The 19863-nt window shown below is 53.7% G+C and overlaps 2 protein-coding genes across 3 annotated transcripts; one reads left to right on the forward strand and one right to left on the reverse strand.

The window, feature by feature from the left end:
- Positions 1 to 2188: 2188 nt before the first annotated feature.
- Positions 2189 to 5910, reverse strand: MYOC (myocilin). Its single transcript, XM_013368148.3, has 3 exons — positions 5058 to 5910; positions 4451 to 4582; positions 2189 to 4333 (listed from the first exon to the last, which is right to left on the reverse strand). The coding sequence occupies exons 1-3, from the start codon at positions 5554 to 5556 to the stop codon at positions 3549 to 3551; spliced, it is 1416 nt and encodes a 471-aa protein (XP_013223602.2). The 5' UTR covers positions 5557 to 5910; the 3' UTR covers positions 2189 to 3548.
- Positions 5911 to 6009: 99 nt separating this feature from the next.
- Positions 6010 to 17363, forward strand: VAMP4 (vesicle associated membrane protein 4). 2 transcript variants are annotated; one of them, XM_065072205.1, is made up of 8 exons: positions 6010 to 6145; positions 6475 to 6569; positions 8425 to 8471; positions 8847 to 8897; positions 14842 to 14942; positions 15500 to 15579; positions 15757 to 15808; positions 16762 to 17363. In XM_065072205.1, the coding sequence occupies exons 2-8, from the start codon at positions 6504 to 6506 to the stop codon at positions 16788 to 16790; spliced, it is 426 nt and encodes a 141-aa protein (XP_064928277.1). In that variant the 5' UTR covers positions 6010 to 6145; positions 6475 to 6503; the 3' UTR covers positions 16791 to 17363. The 2 variants fall into 2 exon arrangements, with proteins under 2 accessions (XP_064928277.1, XP_064928278.1); XM_065072206.1 differs by having other exon boundaries at positions 6063 to 6145; positions 6496 to 6569.
- The last annotated feature ends 2500 nt before the right edge of the window (positions 17364 to 19863 follow it).

Genomic DNA, 19863 nt, shown 5'->3' on the forward strand with positions numbered 1-19863 from the left:
AGTGTCTCTGACTACAGGCTCCGAAAAGCAAGAGGTTTCCTTCCGAGGATGTGGAGATTCCCTCCTTGAGCTGCTCCTGACCCGCTCCCTTCCCACAACACACGCTCGCCACCACACATTCAAATCACACGGTTACTGACTCATGTCAGCTGCCACCAGAGGGACCTCTGGGTTCGCGGCAAACACACGAAGCCTCCTGAGAAGTCATTCCTGCCCTTGGAGGAGGTTCTGGCTGGCATTGCACCCCCAAGGGCTGCAAAGGACGGACAGCAGGTGTCAGGGTGGAGTCCCGTGGAGTTGCCTGCAGTCAGGGTGCCGCTGCTGGCCCTGCGGTGGTTTGGGGCACCAGAGGAGCTGGAGTTGGTTCATTTGGGGGTTTCTAGTCAAGCTATAGCCAAGTGGAGTAAATAAATGTGCTGTTAATCCACAGCGGGAGTAATAAGCAGAAGTAACTGAGTAGGTAACACCTGGGGTAAATCGCTGTTTTTACAGGAACCGTACAAGCACAACTACAGCAAACACTCGGGGAAAGGAGGATGACAGTAGGAGAACTGAAGGAAGACAGATGCTGTTTTGATCTGTAAATGTGCCATAAAAGAGATGGTTTCCATGGTTATCAAGTTATGCTGATATTTTCCTGGTTTGAGGAAGTTGTCCTTATTTTCTGTCTTCTGGTTCATCTTGGAAGGACCCCCTAAAAATGGGAACTGCTTCACCAGGCTATTCTGGTTTTAAGAAAATGCTGCTAGAAGGATTAATCTGAAGTTCTCTAAAAAGCCACTAGAAAAGCCAGACAAATTTCCCACAGTTAGCAGTGGGAATAGACCAAGCTTTTGGCTATTGAGCTCAGTAGAACAAGGATAATATTTCTGCAGAAACTTAATTAAAAGCAAATGCTTGGGCATTTAATGCATCCGAATAACATGGTTTTGATGTGTGTGTCTCCTCAAAAGAGCCCTGAACCACCCTGGCTGCCTTGAGGCCAGGTTGAGCTTTCAGTCACTGACACTGGTTAATTGAATATTTTTATGACATTTACCCAAATAACTTGCTCCTGGACATTTACGCTGGAATAGCTCTTGCTTTTTTTTTTTAATTTGAGTGGGATTTAGTGTGCAATCTCTGGTCATCACAAATAATTGTGCTGAGCCTCCCATAAATTAAGGAACTATTTAGTTTGGGGAATTCACCTTTTTTTTTTTTTTCCTTAATAATGTTCAGTCTTTACAAAGACCGTAACTTGTCTCAAGGGCAAAAGCAGAAGGGGTTTAATGTGACTGGGACCAGACCCAGCAGCCCCCTCTCTGGACTGGCTTCTTGCTGGGATGCAGGAGGGGAGGGACTCACAGGCTTGTTTTGCAAACCGTGTTAAGCGAAGCTGTGTATTCAGCGCTGCTCAGCCCCAGCCCAGCTTTCTGGAAATCCTGTGTACATTGGCTTGTTATCGTTTATTTTTTTTAGTCAATTAAGCAGTGGATTTCCCAGCCTGGAAAGACCCCGCTGCTGGCAGAGAGCAGGGAGGCTGGAATGGCCGGGGCCGTCTGCCCTTGGTGTCTCTGCTCCCTGGGGACCTCTGAACAAACCCTCCTGCTCGTGCTGGGGCTCAGCCCACGCCCCTGGGGAGCTGTGGGGCAAAGGAGACTCCAGCCTGCCCTCCCTTCCTCTTTTGGGACAGAAATGCTGCTCTCCCATCCTCAGTACATGTTTACTGTGCATTGCGCAGGTGGCATTTGCCTTATTTCTCTGCACCAGGACCCATCCCAAGCGGGTCGTTGCGGCAGGACGGAGGGATGTCCCAAGGGGATGGGGCTGCTCCCCAGGACAGGGCTGTGCGCCATGGGAGGCACAGCTTGTGACACCCCGCACCCCAAGGGGGCTGGGGTGCAGCCCATGACCCGCTGCAGTGTGAAGGTGGCACAGCTCTGTGTTCATGAGCTCTGGGGCAGAAGATGGCATGGCTGAAGATGCGAGGGGGACATGTCACTGACCCCCATAGCCCTCTGGCTCCAAGCAGTGCTGTCCCCTCGGTGAGCAGCCAAACACCCTGGCACGGCGGCAGCAAAGCGGGGGCTGCCTCTGTTCCCCCCCATCCCTCCCACCACGCGCTGCCCCCCCGGCACTGGCCTGCCCAACTGGCCCCCCTGCCACCTGCAGCTCTTCAGTCTTTCCATTTGGCAAATCTCCAAGGTTTAGTGCTGAAGCTTTGACTTTTATTCCCATTCAATGTTGCGGGCGTGTCGCAGCCCCATCTTCGTGCTAAATAAAGGTGCTCCTGGGGTCAACCCTAGCAGCAGTCGCCTACAAACTATAGCATGTTCCTGGCCAAAGCTTTATAGCTCCCTGCTCAGTGCCTTCAGCCTGTCAGTGCAGCAAGGGGGTCACCAGGGCTTTAGATCCCTACGGCCTCCAGCTGACCAAACACCTAGGAAAACCTGGGCTCAGAAAGACGAGGTGCAAAGCAGTGGCAGTGGGCAACATTTATTTGGCTGGGATCCTGCGCATCCCCTGGGGATGCAGCCACTGTTGCCAACACTGGTGGGGGGACAGAAAAAGCCTCCTACAAACTTTCTACAATAAATAGTTTAAAAGGTGTGTTTTGGCCTGGCGTGGGGAGCGCTGCTGTGCTGTGACAGTGGCCGGGCATGGCTGTAAAACCAAAGCACATGACCAAGATGGGCTGGGTGCACCCAGGGGCTGCTCAGCTGCGGGATGCTCTGCCAGCACTCCTCATCACTGCTCTCTTAGCTTTTTTTTTCCAACAAAGCAAGGCTTGTGCAGCGAGTGTCCATTTTCCCCACTGCATTTGATCCTGCTGGGTGGTTTCTGGAGGCAGCTGAGCTCTGAGATGCCGCCAGGCACCAGCAGTGGGGGATGCAGTGGGGTTTGTGGGGTGCTCAGCTCTGCGGGGCTGAAGTTAGGAGGTGGATGCAGCTCTCCATGAGGCTGGCCCGAGCTGGGGAGACCTTCCCAAAGATGCTGCTGCCAGGGAGTCTGGGGGGCATCAGTGATGCTTGTGCTCAGCCCGAGCCTGGAAATACAAACCCCAGTCCCACAAAGGGGATCACTGCTTGCAACTTGGAAAGTATTTATTTTTAGGTGGGACTTTATGGGGCAGCCTCTCCCCACCTCCACCATTTGAGCTGCCTGGCCTTCACTGCACCTGAGCCCTCCCTGCTCCAGATTCGGGGTGGTCAGGCTGGGGTGTGCTCCAGATGCTCCTGGAGGGTGCTGGAGTGGCTCAGGCCTGGGTACTGCTGTGACCCATCCAAAACCCACTGAGGCCAGGGAGAGGTGTTTTGTTGACTCAACCAAGCTCTAGAAAAGCACTTAGCTTCTCTTTGCTGCACCTGATGGATCATACTGGGGGTGCCAGCAGGGACACTGGGGCCCCATCGCAGCACGGCTGGTCAGCATGTGGCCCCCACCATTGCCCAGGGTTGTCTGAGCTGGTGCTCCTGACCATGCCAGGAGGAGCTGGGGAGCAAAGCAGGGTGTCAAGGCATGCACGGGTGTCGCAGGGGCTGAGCCGGTATGTCCCCGGCCTCAGCTCATGCCTGGGAGAGGCGGATGGGGTAGGTGACCATGTTGAAGCTGTCCCAGGCGAAGAGCTGCCGCTCAGTGGGGTTGTAGTCCACCATGCTGAGGTAGCGGAAGCGGTTCTCGAAGGGGATGCTGAGGGCTCGGCTGGTGCTGGTGGCCGTGTCATAGGCAAAGTTGATGGTGGCGTTCGGTGCTGAGTAGCTGCTAACGGTGTAGAGGGTGCCACAGATGACAAAGGAGTTGGCCACCCCCCGCTTGCGGATCTTGGTCTCCCAGGTCCGCCGGATCTCCAGTGTCTCGGGGTCCAGCTTGGAGAGGACAATGGCCCCCCTGGCCTTCTCGGTGCTGTAGATCACCCAGAGCCCGGTCTCATCCACCGCCAGGTCGATATCAGTGTAGCCCCCCCAGGAGTATGGGTACTGCCCGTGGTAGCCAGCACCGGGGATCTCCCTCTCAGCGGTCACGGTCTCTCCCCGCAGGTCGTAGCGAGCCACAGCGCGGGAGCGGCGCGGCTGGAAGAAGAGCCCGCCGCGGTAGACAACGGCCCCGGTGCTCTCCAGGGGCTGTGGCAGGATGTGCACCTTGGTGGGGTAGCCCTGGGCTAGCTGCTCAGCCGCCTCGTACTGGAAGAGCTGACGGACCTCCGTGCCCACTGTGTCCACACGCCAGGTGGTCTCCCGTGTGAAGGGGGGCACGGGCTCAGGGTCCTTCATCCACACGCCGTACTTGCCGGCGATGGAGTCTGCCCGGCCGAAGACAACGGGCTCCCCTACCCACACCAGCTCACCACAGCCTGCTCAGGGACAGGAGAGGAGAGAGAAAGGGGCTGTTGCTGGGCGGTAGCCCCCAGCGAGCCCCTCAGGGGCGCCAAGTGGTGTTTGTGAGCAGCGGAGCAAGAGGCCGTTCGTACCAGTGGCAGTACCCAAATCTTCACTCCCCGGGCGGCCGAGCCCAGTCTCCTCCAGCAGCCGGGATGCGGGAACCTCTGTCCTCTCCGACTGCAGCTCCTGGTAGGCGAGGGGCTGTGGGTCCCAGCGAGGGGCTGCGGCAAGGCCAGGCACAGGGTGAGCAGGGGATGAGCCAGTCTCCCTCACCACCATGCCTGCCCTCCGGGGGCTCCGCGTTGGTCCATTGCCCCCCAAAACACCAATGAAGCCCTGTTCCGCTGCAGTGGGGCACATCTGTGACCCGCTGACAGGAACCCTACTCTTCAGCTGCTGATGCTGTTGCCTCCCCCCTAATTCCCTTGGATTAGCACAGTCCCCTGTGTAACCCTTCTGCAGCAGGGCAGATGATGGGATGAAGAGGGCTCTGGCTGCTAGCCCCCATTTTGGGATGGCAAGGGGATTTGGTGCAATGGGCTGTGACCCCCCCCGTAGGGCTGAGCCTCGCAGGGGGTGAGGGTCCTGCCAGCGTCCAAAAGTGGGGGGCAGAGGTGGGTGCACTATACGGGGGACAGCAAAGGGATCTGACCAGTGCCCGCAGCTGCACGGGGGGGTCCCGGCCCCAGCACTTACCTTTGCCAGGGGCACGCAGGGTGTCCCGGCCGGGCCCCCCTCCGCCAGGGTGGCAGCGGGAGGCCCGCAGCCGGGCGATCTCCTGGGCGCTGCTCTCCAGCCGCCTCCCCAGCTCCTCGTTCTCCTGCTCCAGCCGCCCCTTCTCCTCCTCCAGCCGGGTTTTGGCCCGCAGCAGTTCGCTGTAGGCGGCCTCCAGGCGACCGGCCGGGAATCCCGGCTGGGGCTCCCGTGCCCCGCCCGCCTCCCCTCCCCGCGGCCCCGAGCCCCCCGCGCCCCGCTCCCGGCTCTCCAGCCGGCTCAGCCGGGCGGCCAGGGCGGCCAGCTCGGCCCGCAGCTCCGGCTCGCCACCGGCATCGGGGCAGGCAGCCTCCATGGGGCTGGCTACCGTGAAGGTGTAGGTGCAGCGCCCGGTGCTGTCATCGGCACGCCGGAGAAAAGCCGTCTCGGCCCGGCATCCCAGCGCCAGCCCCACGCAGAGCAGCAGCCAGGTCCCCAGCATCGCCCCTGCCCCCGGCGCCTCCGCTCCGCCGCACGCCGGGCGCTGCCGCCCGCATTTATAAGGCGGGAGGGCGGCGGGGAGAGGGTCGGGGCGGCGGGGGGAGGACGGACAAGCTGGAACCTTCCAGATGCCTGTGGCGGCGGCGGCTTTCGCCCAGCGGCAGCCGGCACACCCCCCCGCGGGGCTCGGGCAGCCTGCGGCCGCCGCCAACGGCTTTGCTGCCGGGGCCGTGTGCCAGGGGCGATGCTTGGGGCCGAGCCGGCCGTCCCCCCCGCTGCTGGCTGGGAGCGACGCGCGGGGCCGAGCCGGGAACGCCGCCAACCCCCGGACCCCGATCCAGCGTGTGCCCGGCCGGGACCGCCCCGAAACCCCGGTGCCCGGCCCGGGCGCGCAAACCCCGGACACGCCCCCGGGACAAGCCACACCCTCCCCATCGGACCCGCCCCCTGCTACGCCCTCAGCCCCGCCCCGGAATCGATAGCTCGGCGCTCGGCGCGCTGGGCGGAGCGCCGAGGCAGTCGATGGGACAGCTGACTTGCCGCCGCAGCCGCCGCACCGGCCATTTCCCGCCGGCCCGGAGCGGAGACCGGTGAGCGGGGCGGGGAGGGGTCGTTGGGTGGGTCGCATTTGTCTGGGTATCGGCTCCGCTCCCGGGGCGCCGGTGGGCTGGGCCGGAACGGCGAGGCCGGGCGAAAGCACAGGTGCCGGGCACCGGCTGCTCTTGTGTCCCCCTCCCCGGGGCCATTGCATCACCCAGGGCCGCTTCGTCCTTCCGCCTTTCCCCAGCTCCTCCGGGCCCGCTGGGCTGGAGGCTCCTCGGCCCCGCGGAGCTTCGCCGGGCGCTCGTCTCCGTCCTCCCGGGCCCCGGCGGGGCGACCCGGTTGGGGTGACCCGGTCGTTCCCTGCACCTTCCTCCAGGCATCTCCTCCCGTCCCGCAGTACGGACCATGCCTCCCAAATTCAAGCGGCACCTGAACGACGACGAGGTGACGGGCTCGGTGAAGAGCGAGCGGGTGAGTGCCGGGCCCGGCCTGTCCTGCGGGTGTCGGTAGTGGTGCTGTGTGGGGGTGCTGGGGTGGACAGGTGGGTGTTAACACACCTTGGGGAGCTCCAGCTGCCTTTACTTTACCTTCAGGGTCTAGTGCTGCCGCAGCCATTGCCGTGGGGCCCAGGAGCCCCGTATTGCTGCTGACAGTGACATATAGTTATTGGGGGGACTGTCTGTGCAGCAAATCCGACCTGTGCGTTTTAAACCAAACCCCGTTAGGAGATGTGGCTGCTTTGAGAACCTGTTTTGGTTCCTTTAGGCTGCATCCATGGCCCTGAGATCCCAGTGTGCTCCCGTCTCCTGCCTCTCCATAACTCTTCTCCCCACGCAGCTGACTGAAGGACTCTTGTGAAGTTACCTGGTGCTTTACAGCTGAAATTTTCTCTGGTCACCAAGGTCTCCTGACATTTCAGGCTTTCAAATACAGGCCAAAGTAGCGCAGTTCGCTATTTTAGATGAAGGGGATTCAACCTGATGTGTTTGTCCTGGGGTCATGCTATGCTAAAACTAAGTTTAGGCTGTAGTCGAAAATGTTACTCCAGCTCACATTAGCTGTCAGTGAGATGAGGATCCTGTGTTGTCAAGAGAGGTTCGCTCATCCCTTGCGGGAGGCGATGGCTGAAACTATTGTGTGGTTCTCATGGGTTGCTTAAGTTGATTGAGCAAATGTGACAAGGATGGAGATGTAGGTAATCTTCAAAATAAGAGCACCATGCTTGCAGGTGGGAGCTCGGATTGATGCACAGAGGAAGTAGGAGCTATTGGTACCATAAGGGCCATGCAGTGTGTTACCTGGCCCACACATTTAGAGTGCCAGTTCCCCCTCTTCATTATTTTTTACTCTAAGTAGATGTTACTGGGAGTCCTCAGCTTGACTGGAAAGTTTGTGCTGCCCTGGTACAAGAAATGAACTCTAATAATGTCTTTGCCTGAAACTTTCAGGCTTTTGTAGGATTGTGGTGTTGCCCTTAAAAATCAGCCTTTGGATCATCTGATGGGGTGTAGTGGAACAGCAGGCCTGACTCAGGAGGAGGCTTTGGCCTGAAGCAGAGGAGCTGCCAGACCGCTTTGCTCTCCAACCTGGCCGTAGCCTTTGCCAGAGTTGGGGGTTTGGAGGGGCTGATGCCTCCAGACGTGCTGTGCACGGAGCCCAGTGTGTTTCCTTGTAGTCATCCTTCTTGCACCTGCTGCTATCAGACAGCTGGAGAAACCATGTGCGAGGAGCAGATCTGCCTTCCCACGTGGATGGGATACCCCAGGGTGGTTGTAGGTGACGCTGGCACTTTTTGAGGATCTGCTGTTGACTAAGTGTGGCACTGGGGATCGTCTCTTGAGCAGAGAGGACCTTCCTTCCACTGCTGTCCTGCCCCAGGGCTCTGCCTGCTGCTTTCCAAAGCAGGGCTGATGTACTGGTTGCTTCTGCATCATCCGGAGTTGTACTGATCCCTAGAATTGGGGTCTGGATGTTTGCAGGCTACTGGGCATTGATGCAAATCCAGTTTGGCTCCATGGCAGAGGTGAGAGTTGTCCCAGGTCAGAGCTGCAGAGATGTGCATCAGTCTGTGCTGTACAGAGCTTGCAAGCACTGCCAAGGTGATAACAGTGGCACTGAGGCATCCAGCTCAGCCCTTGGTCACAAGCAGAGACAAACAGCACAACTCCAGACACTTAAAAAGTACTGCTGGTGCTCTCCAAAGGAGGGTTCACACATAACCTGCAGCTGGAGGGTGCTGGCTGCATCGCAAGGTCTGGAAATGTGTGGGTGAAATGGTGGCTGCTTATTGACGGGGAGGTTTGGTTTTTTTTTTCTGTGTTTGCAGAGGAACCTTTTGGAGGAAGATTCGGATGAAGAGGAAGACTTTTTCTTGTGAGTTTGTGAATGGCAGCTGTAGGGAACGTGATGTCTTAACTGCCTCCAGCTCTGAGACAGAAGGTGTCAAACACCAAAACCTGCTCCCTGCCGCGTAGGTGGGGACTTGGGAATCAAAACGTTTGATTCCTTTGGGATTGTCTCCTAGAGCCTCAGCATCAAGCGTGAATTAAGACTTAATAGGTGTGCCCTTTGTAATAGTGGGGTGTCCCACATGTCCTAAGACATGGGAGGGGTTGATGGGAGGTATGATAACAGTTTTCCAACCACATGGCATTGATTCTGTCTTGCATATCTTTTCAGTCTGGTTTAAAAACATGTTTTCCTTGTATTAATATCTTCCATCCTGATTACTCTGTTTTCTGCCTGCAGGAGAGGGCCTTCGGGACCAAGATTTGGACCCAGGAATGACAAGATCAGGCAGTAAGTTGTTGTTCCTCTGTGTCACACAGATAATATTTTATCCTGGCACTACAAGCCCCTGCTGCTCTTTTAACAGGGTATTTCTGTGTAGTTCTGAACATGAACATGGCTTGTGTTTGCTTTCTTCTAACTGATGTTTCTTACCCAACCTGTCCATAGCTAAGGGAAATCTTAAATTTTATTCAGACTATCAAGAAATTGTGCATTGACAGAGGCAAAGGGATAGGGTTGTATCGCAGTAGCTTAGCGGAGTTTCTAAAGCCCTCAGTGTATTCTGGTGATGACCTGTTCTGTGCTTTTATGGGGCTCTTTTTTTGAGCATTAAACCTGAATTTTAACCTTCACTAGCACCTTTTTTAATTGTTTTGTTGTTTTTCTTTGTCTTGTGACTTCTCGATGTTTCAAGAAAGCAAGTGGTCAGGAGCACAACAGGACTGTGGTTTTTTGGGCAGTGTGTGGTGGTCCTCTGGCCTCTTCTCCAGATAAAGTCCTGATATAGATGACCTGGAGGTCAAAGCAGCTGGAAAACAGGAAACCATTACAGCTGGAGGAGGACTAGTGACTGTAACAGGGCAAGAAGGAAGGAGTGAACGCTCTGGATCCTTCTCCCATTGAGTCATTTCCTGGATGGTGCTTGTTCTGGGCTCCAGTTTGCCCTGTCCTGTGAGGGGTGTGATGGTGGTACGTAATGGAAAGTCGGGGGTTATTCCCAGATCCCTGGTTTGCATTGTGCTATTCCTTTGCTGATTGCCATGGAGCCAGAACAGAGATCTGTGTGGGGACTGATGGCCAGGCATTAATCAGACTTGGTCTTCTTGTGTACATCCTGAGTGTCTTTCTTCATTGGGGACTTTTTCATGCCAGGAAGAAGCCAGTGCAGCTCTGAGATGACTCATTGCCAATGTCAGTGTTAGGCAGTGCTTGCTGTGTGCCGCTTGCCCCGTTACCTTGAGGGGTGAAGTGCACTTGAGTTACACAAGAGGCAGCAGGTTGGTCACTGCACCCTGAGTTTTCAGGGAGTCTCTGTTCCTGCCAGGGTGTGAGGATGCTGTTGGTAGAGGCACACTGGTCCTTACAGTAAACCAGTGTGGATAAAACCTGGAGTGAATGGGAAGGGTGAGAATTGTTTTATTGAATTAGGTCCCACCCCAATAAAAAGGTGGAGAGGGGGTGATATCTAACCCTTCATCCTGTGCTGGAGAGGAATTACAGAGCATCTTTTGCTGTCTCTGTGTGGTGGTGGAAAACAGGAGCTCTTTTCTTCCCACTGTCTTGGCCAGACAGAAGGGAGCAAGGGCTTAGATAGCAAATAGCTCTACAGCTGTGAAGGGGAAGAAAAATGAAAGAGGAATTCACCCAGGAGTTGGTGGGTTCATAGGTGTAACGTGACTAATGCCCAACACATGTGAGGCTTGCTCATGGCCAGAGATTGCTTATCTAGTGGACCTGGTATGGGAAATGTCCCTTGGGGTGGCGAGTGGCTATGTCTATCTAGTCTCTAGAGCATCTATTATAAAATAGTATCTATTTTCTACCCTCATCAATGTTGATTGCTTTGCTTAATAAGCACTTATGGTATGCAGTTGTTATTTCTTGTCATGGAACTTATTATTAAGTTTCTGATCAGACCAGCCCTGGTGTTGGACAGATTGATGCCTGGTCTACTAATGACGCAGTTTGCTCTGGTTTCAACAGTAGAGGAAAAGGTGGGTTGGGTTGCTGCTGTAACACTGGAAGGAAAACACATTTTAAGGAGGAATTTGAGTATTTGGAGAGCTGAGGCAATGAGGCTCAGCACACTGCTGTGGTGCCCCAGGACACAGGTCTCAGTCCCTGTGATTCCCCCATTGCGCTGCTGGATGTGACCAGCATCCCCAGCCCCAGGGGCTCTGTATGGCTGCAAGCCCCAAATTATGTCCTAAGGAGGGGCATGGTTTGGGGAATGGTTTGAAGGCAAGAATGGACAGCAGCTTCCCAGGGTCTGGCTGTTCCTCACAGGTGGCTCGTTGTGCAGTGAACCCTCTCTGTAGTCCAGGCTTTCGTTTGAAGGCAGTACCAAGACCGTATCATCAGGGATTGTTGTTTGGTGTAATCTTTTCAAGGACTGAAAGGCTTCAGGGAGGCCTGGGCTGCTGTCTCTCTTGCGGACACGATGAAGCAGCATCTTAAAAGCAGGGATTTGTGGCGGAATTCAGCACTGACACCCTGTTGTTGAGTGCAGCAGAGCTGTCTGCTGGGCAGCTCCTCTGCAGAGCCGTGCCTCGGGGAGCGCTGCGCTGGCCTCCTGCCTCTGCACCATCTGTCCAGCTTGGCTCTCCCTCCTGTTCCTTCTTCCCTGGGTTACTGCCACAATGAGGGGTGTTTGGGTGTAATTTTCACCAAAATACACAGTGCTATTAATATCGCTGGGGTGGAAAATACAAGTGTGTCATGCTGGCTGGAAACAGCCAGATTGGAGACAAGCAGCAGCCTTGAGCAGCACGTCCCATGGTGCGTGCGGGGGCTGTTTACGGTGTCTGAAGAATGCGGCGCTGTTGTGAGCACAACACCGTGACCAGCCCAGGGAGGTTTTCAGTAGCTAACCCAGTGTGGCCAAAATGAACTCTGGATCCGGCAAAGCACAGGAAAAGAGGAGTCTAAACCAAGCAAAGTGCTGCTGGGTCTCTTGTTGTTGTTTTGATAGTGTGTGCTTGCTGTCCTTGTTAAAAGCATCATATTTGTAGAAATTAGTAAGCAAGGAGGGTCATGGGAGACATATTTCATGCTTTTGTCTTGCTGCTTTTCCTGGCAGGTGTTTATTCTACTGTCTCTTGGAAATCTGGCAGGAGTGAAGCACATGAAATGTATGTGTCAAAAGCCAATAGCTCCCTAACATAAAATGTGCTTCATATTAGAAGATTCATTCACTCTTGCCAGATAAAACAAGAAAATATTTTCTTCTTGATGTGACTTGAGTTTCCAAGCTCAGGCATGCCAAACTAGTGGGAATTGTTGAATTTGTTGTGAAACTGCAGGGCTAAGGCATAGGCTGGGCATCTCGCAGCCCCTTCCTGGAGAGGCATCTCTTGCAGCAGTGATGGGTGGGAGAGAGCAAAAGGCAAGGGCTGGCTTAAGGTCTAGTTAAGGCACTGTGTGGAGATCAAAAGTTTCATTCCCTGGTGTGGCCTCTTCCTTCCTGTTTTGTTTTTTCCTAGGGTTCTTTCTTTACATCAGATACCAAAAAGTATGCTCAAACGTGTCTGTGTTCCACGGGAGTTAAACACCTCAACGTTTCGAGAGTCTAAGCCTTGATTTCTCTGTGCCTCCATTCTCAGTCCTTGAAATGTTTTGCTCTCTTTGGGGGGTAGCTAACAGCGTGCCCAGGCAGCAGAGGCACACAGAGTTTTGCCAGCAGCTCCAGTGAAAAGAGGCACAATGCTGAAATGCAGCTTGGGCACTGGGGGTCTGTACTCCATAGGTCTTCCCCAAATGCTGGTACGCATCAGAGCAGCTTGAATTTATGTACCTGCCTGCTTTGCCTCGAGTGCTTTGGGGTGCCCCAGGACCACAGCAGCATCTCTCCAGGCTCTGAGCTGTACTGGTGGGGTTACAGGTGGTGTTGTGTTGCACATTCCTAGATGTGTTGTAACCTTGCATGCTCCTGCTTGTTAGTTGTACCAAGATGACTGGGTTACAAATCTATTGTGGGAGGAAATATCTTTATTTTGAAGCCAGTAAATTATTTTAGAAACATTTACATTTTGCAAATGTAGTCTTCTGCCTGTGAAACTGCTGTTTAAGGCCTTAGAGTTTTTGCCAAGTTGGCTTATCTGGGATAGCAGATGTTTCTGCTTTTCCTGTCTTGCCCCAAGCTATAGGAGCGTTGCTGGTGGCTCTGAGCTGGGACTTGTCCCTTGTGTAAGGAAGCCTCCTCACATCCTTACTTGCCACCAATGTGGAAGGCAGGAGCTGCCACCACACGGTGTAGGTGGGTTCGGAGAGATGCTGCTCCCACGGACTCAGTGATGCAGCGCTGGGAAGGCAGGTTCCTTTCTTGTGGTATCCTAAATAAAGCAAGGGTTTTTTGTGTGTGTGCTGCTGGAGTCCAGCATGTGCCATACAAGGGCTGTTGAGTCAGAAATTGTGGTTGCCTGGCTGCTCCAGCTCTGGAAGCTGCAGTGCAGTTGTGCTGCAGAGCCTGATCTGAAATGCTAAGATGGGAAGCGCCTTCACATTCAAAGATCTGTAGCTCTTTCCAGAATGTTTGGGTTTTTTTGAGGGAAAAAAAGCCTTTAAATTCTTTTCCTTGCCTGTTTTTGGATCAATAAATGTGAGCAAGGCACGGGCTTTGCCATTGCAACCACTATTGCTTGTTGCAGCTGCTGCTCCTGTGTGTCTCGGTGGTGTCCGCTCAATAAGCGGCACGTAGCTGGTAGGGAAACAGAGAAATAGGTCAATGTGAACCTATGTCTCTAATTAATTAATTAGAGGCATGGTGGTTAGGATGGGGCCCTGTTCCTGGTTCTGCAGTGCCCCATTGACTGGCCTTGGGCAAGTTGCTTGGGGTCTCTCTTGTCCCCAGCCTGCCAGGCCATGGTGGAGGATGGAGATCCTTGTCATACCAGGTGCTCTGGGCTGAGGTGCTGGGTGAAGACTCTACAGAGTGGTGGAGCTGGGTCTGGTGCTGCTGTAAAAACTCTTGATTTGGCAAATAATGTCTTTGATAATCTGCATCTGTGAGGTGGCAGTGGGGAAGAGGAGGTTATCCATGGCTCCAAAGAGGAAGATGTGACTGAGTAACTTGGGGAGCAGGAGTGTGTGGGTGCTAAGCAGGCACAAATGATGAGGTGGTGGCACTCCTGCTTCCTTTGGGGACACCAGTGGTACACAGTTAATGGGAGGTGTGTGTTTCTGATAAGGTGGAGAGCTGCTGTAGTAGCCTATTTGTGCTGCCTGTTTGGCACACGCTGGATGTGTTTTGTTATGTTCAATGTGCTTAAATGTTTTTAATCAGTGCAATTTAAATCGACAAACCTTAGGCTTAGGCAGAGCAAGTGGCCTGGAGCTATTTCTGTTTTGTTGTCCTGTTTGTAGAGTCACCTCCAAGACATTGCTGTTGCCATTTACTTTCTGGGAACAGTATGTCTGAAACAATGTATTGTCTCCCTAGGGCCCCAAGAAATTTCTTATTTCTATCTCCAGGAAAATACAAGTGTATTAGCTTCAAAATACAAACCAGAATGTAGCAGTATTTTTCCATTAGGAGAAGTTTTCTCTCTTACCAATGTGGCTTTTTTATGGAGTGAATAAATGCATTTATAATAACCCTGCGGGAGTGATTTAGGCTACTGTTCACTGAAGCGACTACCCACAGAGTTGCATAACCTATGTGAAGATGGATTTATAACAACTTGGTTTAGTTCATATCAGCCATTACTTTACTGTCCTCTTGATGCCCCTGGCAGAGTGGGTTTCATTTAGCAGCTCAGTTCCCAGAGCGGGAGCACACCTTGCTTTGATTTCACCTAAAGTTCTTTAGCAAAGGTGCAGTGCAAGGTTCTATGAAATCTGGAGCGATAAGGTGGGGGGGGGGGGTTTGGTTTTGTTTGTTTGTTTTTGTTTTTTTCCCTTTGTGAGCTCTTCTGCAGCAGAAGTGCCCACCAACAGCAAGTAGTGCCTTTTCTTACTGCATTTGTGTATTAAAGGTGTTACAGAGGGTGCCCCACTTCTGCTGACTTCCCAGTGCTCTCTTTTTGCTCCTTGCCTTCCCTCACCCTTTCTGGAACTGACAGAGACCCACCCCAGACCATATTGTGCCTCTGGCTTTTTCAGCATCCCATCAACCTCCCTCCACCATTGTCCACTTTGATTTTTGTCAGTGAGTTCCGATATCCCGCAAGCCGGGGAGACTGAGCGAGGGCTGGTGCTCACTTCTGCTCCTCATGCTGCCTTTGCTCTGCTCTAGTGTGCAAAACCAGGTGGATGAAGTCATCGATGTTATGCAGGAGAACATCACGAAGGTGATTGAAAGAGGCGAGCGGCTGGATGACCTGCAGGATAAATCAGGTGTGATGCTAAATGCAGCTCTGCTCGCCTTTCCCCCACATCTCTTCCCTGTTGCTGGGCCAGGTTACCTGGTTTCAGTTCAGAAAGTGCCTAACGACAGACCTGGGTTTGTAATTCTGTGATGCTTCCCAGCCTTGGGCTGCAGATCTGACTTTCTGCCGACATTTTCCTCTCTCCACCTTTGCCTTCTGCTGCTCTGCACAGAGGTGTTAGTTTGGAGGCGTTTTGGTGCTGTGATCTAGCTGTTCATTCAAGTAAAGGTGGATCAGTTTGTCTCCCAGCCACCCTGAGCACGTCAGCTGTCTGCTGGCTTGTGGAGCAAATTCCTGTCCTCAGAGGACAGCCAGCACAAAGGGGGCTCAGTGGGACTCGGCAGGTCTGTGTGTGCTCTAGTGAAGGGTGCCACATTGGCATCTGCTGTGGCTTTGGTGAATCATGCTGTGGTTGGGTATTTTCCCCTAATACTGAGTTTATTAGGTAGAACTCAGTGGAGTTAGTGGAATGAGTGGATGCCCTGACTGTGTGTGTGCCGCTGAATCGCCTCTTTCTTTCAACAGAAAGTTTATCAGACAACGCAACAGCTTTTAGCAACAGAGCCAAGCAGCTTCGGAGACAGATGTGGTGGCGAGGCTGCAAGGTGAGCAGGCAGGCAGGGGTGGGTTTGTGGAAGGGTGTTAACTGCCCTCTTCTGCAATGGGATGTGGAGAAGCTCTGCTTTCTAGCTGAAAAGATGCTGGAAGGCAAAGGCCTCCTTTTGGGTAGAAGCAGCCACACATGGCACCCCATGTAACACTCTTCTGTGCTCCCCTTGCAGATGAAGGCGATCATAGCACTGGTGGTGGTCGTTCTTCTGCTCGTGATCATCGGTAAGTAGCTTCAGGTCACCCCAGCCATGTCTGCCATTGAAATATTTGTGGCCCTTCTCACTGTCAGTGACACCCTGGTGCTGCTATCCCTTGGGGAGAGCACTGAGCCTCTCCATCAGGTGCTCTGCCCCACTCTGCCTTATGTGGTCATAAATGGTGCCTGTAGAACACTTCGTGCTGCTCTTCTGCCAGGTTTAAATGCAGGGGAGCAGGCTCAAACCAAATCCTACTGACTGTGGCCAAAGAAAGGCAACATGGCCCTGCCCCAACAACGTTGTACCGGTCCAGGGTTGGCACCGACTGATCCCAAGGCTGGTGGGAGTAGATACAAGAGTTTCAGACTGGAGCAATGTCTCCCAAAGGCCTCTCCGTATACATGAGTCATTTTGCAATGGGTTTGGTCCCTGCAAATGCTCCTCCCCAAAGCTGCCAGGCTGCTTAGCTTTCAGCAAGTAGTGTGTTTCTTCCAGGCAAAAAAAGTAATTCATCCCTCTGCCTGAAGACTGATGGGCTCCAGGGATCCAAGCAGCCCAGCATGGCAGTGGAACTCTTCCGTGCCTCTGGGTCCAGAGGGTTTTCCTCCCACCGACCCTGGCTGGGGGCAGCTCTGTAGTGGTTCCCATTAATTCATCAAAACCCTTGCAGCCTGTTGTCCTGCTGACACACAGCCCGCAGCAGGAGAGGCAGAGCTGGCAGCAGGGTGGGAGCATTGGAGAGAGGGAGAGACTAATGGAAAATCCCATCTGGTTTAATTTTGGGAAGCTGGAAGGAGATGAAGGTGGCAGGAAATGTTGTCTAGCGTGTGTACAGGCAACAGATTGCATTAGCTTGAGCTTGGAAACACACTTTCCCTCACAGCTGCTTGGTGTTTGTCACTGCAGAAATGGGGGGGCAGAGATGGGTGCTGCACGCGAAGGTGCACAGCTGAGAGCTTGTTTCTTTGTGTTTTCCAGTACCCTTAGTCCTGAAGTACCATACCTGAGGGGCAGCTGGAGGCTTCGGTGGAGCTGGCTCTGGGATAACCAAACTGCTGTGTAATTTAAGTGAGATATCTGTATATAGCTTTGAAGTTTGTTTTTCCTCCAAGGGGTGAGGAGGTGGTGGCGGCAAGTAGCCAGTTCTAACACAGTGTTTTAAGAACTGCCAAATGACCCTTTTTTTTGGTCAAGTACCTGTTCCTGCTGTCAGACTTTTTTTATAACAGAAGATTCAGTTCTCAAACCGCCTGTTTTGTGAAATTCTAGGTCTCTGGTTTGGAGCTGACTACTTGCCACTACAGTTTATCTGTATATATGGTTGAGTTGTAATATTAATAATAATATTGTCTGAGCAGTTCCCCACTGCCTGTTGTGGAAGGCAGAGGGGATTCAGTCCTTTCATCAGAGCAAAGGAGGGGAAAAAGAAAATAAAAAATGGGGAGAGGGGAGAAATAATGAAGTTTTACAATCCAGAAGACTTTCTGGTCCTGCCATGGGAATGCACAAGCTCGGTGTTTTCAGTATCGCTGCTTAAAGCTGTGACTAAAGACATTCCAGTAAACCTATTTTTGACCATACATGTGGATTTCCTGCAAGTCTTCATAGTGTTCTGGGGGACACTCACAGCTCTCTGCTGCTGGGATTCTTTAGGAAAGGGCTGTTTCAGTGTTTTCTTAATATAAAGCAAGAAGTGTGTGTGAAGCCCAGCTGTTAGCCCAATGACATAAAAGACACAGCAGGAGGATGTCAGCTCTCCTGAAACTGGCCCACAGTGAACAAGCCCATTTCACATTCAGAGCCCTTCACCTCGATGTGGTGGTTGTGATCCTGAGTACCAGCCTGTTTTGTGTCCCTGTGATCCCATGGGGTGCGTGTTGTTCCCAGACAGGCCTTTTGTTTTTGGGATCCTCGTTCCTTCCAGCCCTGAGCCTGGGACTGTAGCTGAGCTGAGATCAGGCTCTCCTGGTTCTCTTTTTGCTGTTTTGTTTTGTTTGTTTGTTTTCTGATGAGAAGAGTATTGTCCTGCTTAGTGTGTGTCTGAATTAATGTTGGAGAGGGGAAGTGGTGCTCCAGAGAATTCCCAGCACCAGGTCCCAGCTTCCTCTTCTGAACCTGCCCACAGGACCTTGTATATAATTTCCATCTGAGCAGCGATGCTGCTTCATGCAGAGAAGGGGATTAAAAGTGAGCACAGCAGGCTGGAGGGTCAGATGTGACTGCAAGCCGCACTTGCCCAGCTGGAGTATAAATAGGGCTTTTCGCCTCTCTGGGCCCTGGTCTCTCCAGGTGGGAACTAGAATGCCAAGCTGGGTTTTTCCTTGTGAAGCATAGCCTGGTTTTGAGATCATGCACGCAGTGAAAGGGGCAAAAATCATCCTGCCTATGCCTTTGGCTACTCTCCACCTGCCAGGGAACAAGAAGGTGGATGAAGAGGAACTGTGTCCATCTTGGGGGGCTGCAGGTCTCGCTGAGCTATTGGCTACTTTTCCCTGCCAGCTGTGAAGTGAGTTAATGGTGCTGTGAGCCTGTGTAAGGGCTGTGCTGTGCCTGCTCTGGCCTGCCTGCTAGGCCAGGCTTTACTTCCGCTGCTAGAGAGTCCTGCTGGTACCTCTGGCTTTCTCTCCCAGCCCCATCTTGCCTTTGCTGCTGCCACCCACAGGACCTGGGTGCCGCAGCAGGACATCAGAACTTCTGCTGGCACTAGATCTAAGCAAGACAAGTCTGCAGTTGCTTGCTCCAGGCAAAGCCTGGCTTTAAAGCTGAATGCCAGGGTTGTCCTGAGCACCTCCACGGACCAGCTCTGGTTGTGAGAGGCACCAGCAATCAACAGTCCTGGTCAGTAGCTTCACAGTAACAGAAGTTATTGAGCAAGTTTTATAGTTTTATGTTTGTTTTTTAAAAGGCTGCAAAGACTGTCATGATGTCTGGTCTCAGGTACATTATAGAGCAGTCATCCTTTGAGATGCCATGGTCTTTATATTGTAGCCTATGCCATCCCACTCTGGGCTGGTGGCAGGAAGAACTGTAGTGAGTGGAAGGGGTTGTTGTTTCCAGCAGTGTCTGCGTGCTTTGGGATTGGTTTTCACTCAGGAGACGTTATGAAGGAGATTTCTACAACAAAAACAATTCCTTCACCCAAGCGTGGAGTCTGTTTAATCCATTCACTCCTTGTGCAGAAGACAGACCTCTTCATTAGCTGCTTTTTTCCACATGATCACTTTTTTACAGGGAACAGTGTGTTTTGGCCAGAGCTGTGCATTCCTGCTTCAGGGCTGGTTCCTCCCAGGCTGGACCCCAGGGTCCCTATGCCTGAGGACACAGGAGCTGCAGGGATGGATGGCTGCAGTTCTTGTGCAGGTGGGGAGAAGCCTCTCCTGGCTCTGGGAGCCAGCCCGCCTGGAGGGGAAGTTCTTCCCCTTGGGGACTCCCCTTGCAAAACAGGAGCTGCTGGAGATGCTGGGTGTGAGGAGGAGGCCTGGGTACTGCAGTGGGCACGCTCCCAGGACCCTGGTGCTCTGCGGGGCACTGCTTCCCCCATCACACTCTGCCTGGGGACCACTGAGCTTCACCAACCCATCCCTCTAGGGCTGCACATTGGGAGCAGGGCCCATCTCTTACCTCCCGAGTCCAGCTCTCCCCACCAACGTTTTTGCTGCAGCTGCCAGCTGGTCCTGCATCTACCTACAGTGAAATGAAACTCCATCTCTCTCACACAGGAAATCTGGTGTCAGAAAGTACAAAGACGTGGCAGGAGCACAGCTCGCTGCCCGCTTTCCCCAACTACACGTGGTTCTACTTCAGGGAAAACGGGGACAGGGATCCTCCGGCCGCGGCTGCCAGGCGCTGGGGAAGTAAACAGGGAGGCGACCGCCCCCGCCCGCTGCGGGCCGGGCCTCAGCCAGTAGGGACCAGCGGCCGTGGGGCGGTGCAGAGGGAGCGCGGGGGCGGCCTGTGGCGAAGGACGGGGCCCGGCGGGGTGGGCCCGGCCCCCAGGGCTGCCATGTCGACCCGCCGCTCCCGAGAGACTGCCCGGGGCGGCTCCGCGACCGGCTAGCGCCCTCCCCCGGGGGACCGGAA

Source organism: Columba livia, chromosome 8, assembly GCF_036013475.1.
Source record: "Columba livia isolate bColLiv1 breed racing homer chromosome 8, bColLiv1.pat.W.v2, whole genome shotgun sequence".
In the NCBI taxonomy this organism is placed as follows: domain Eukaryota; kingdom Metazoa; phylum Chordata; class Aves; order Columbiformes; family Columbidae; genus Columba; species Columba livia.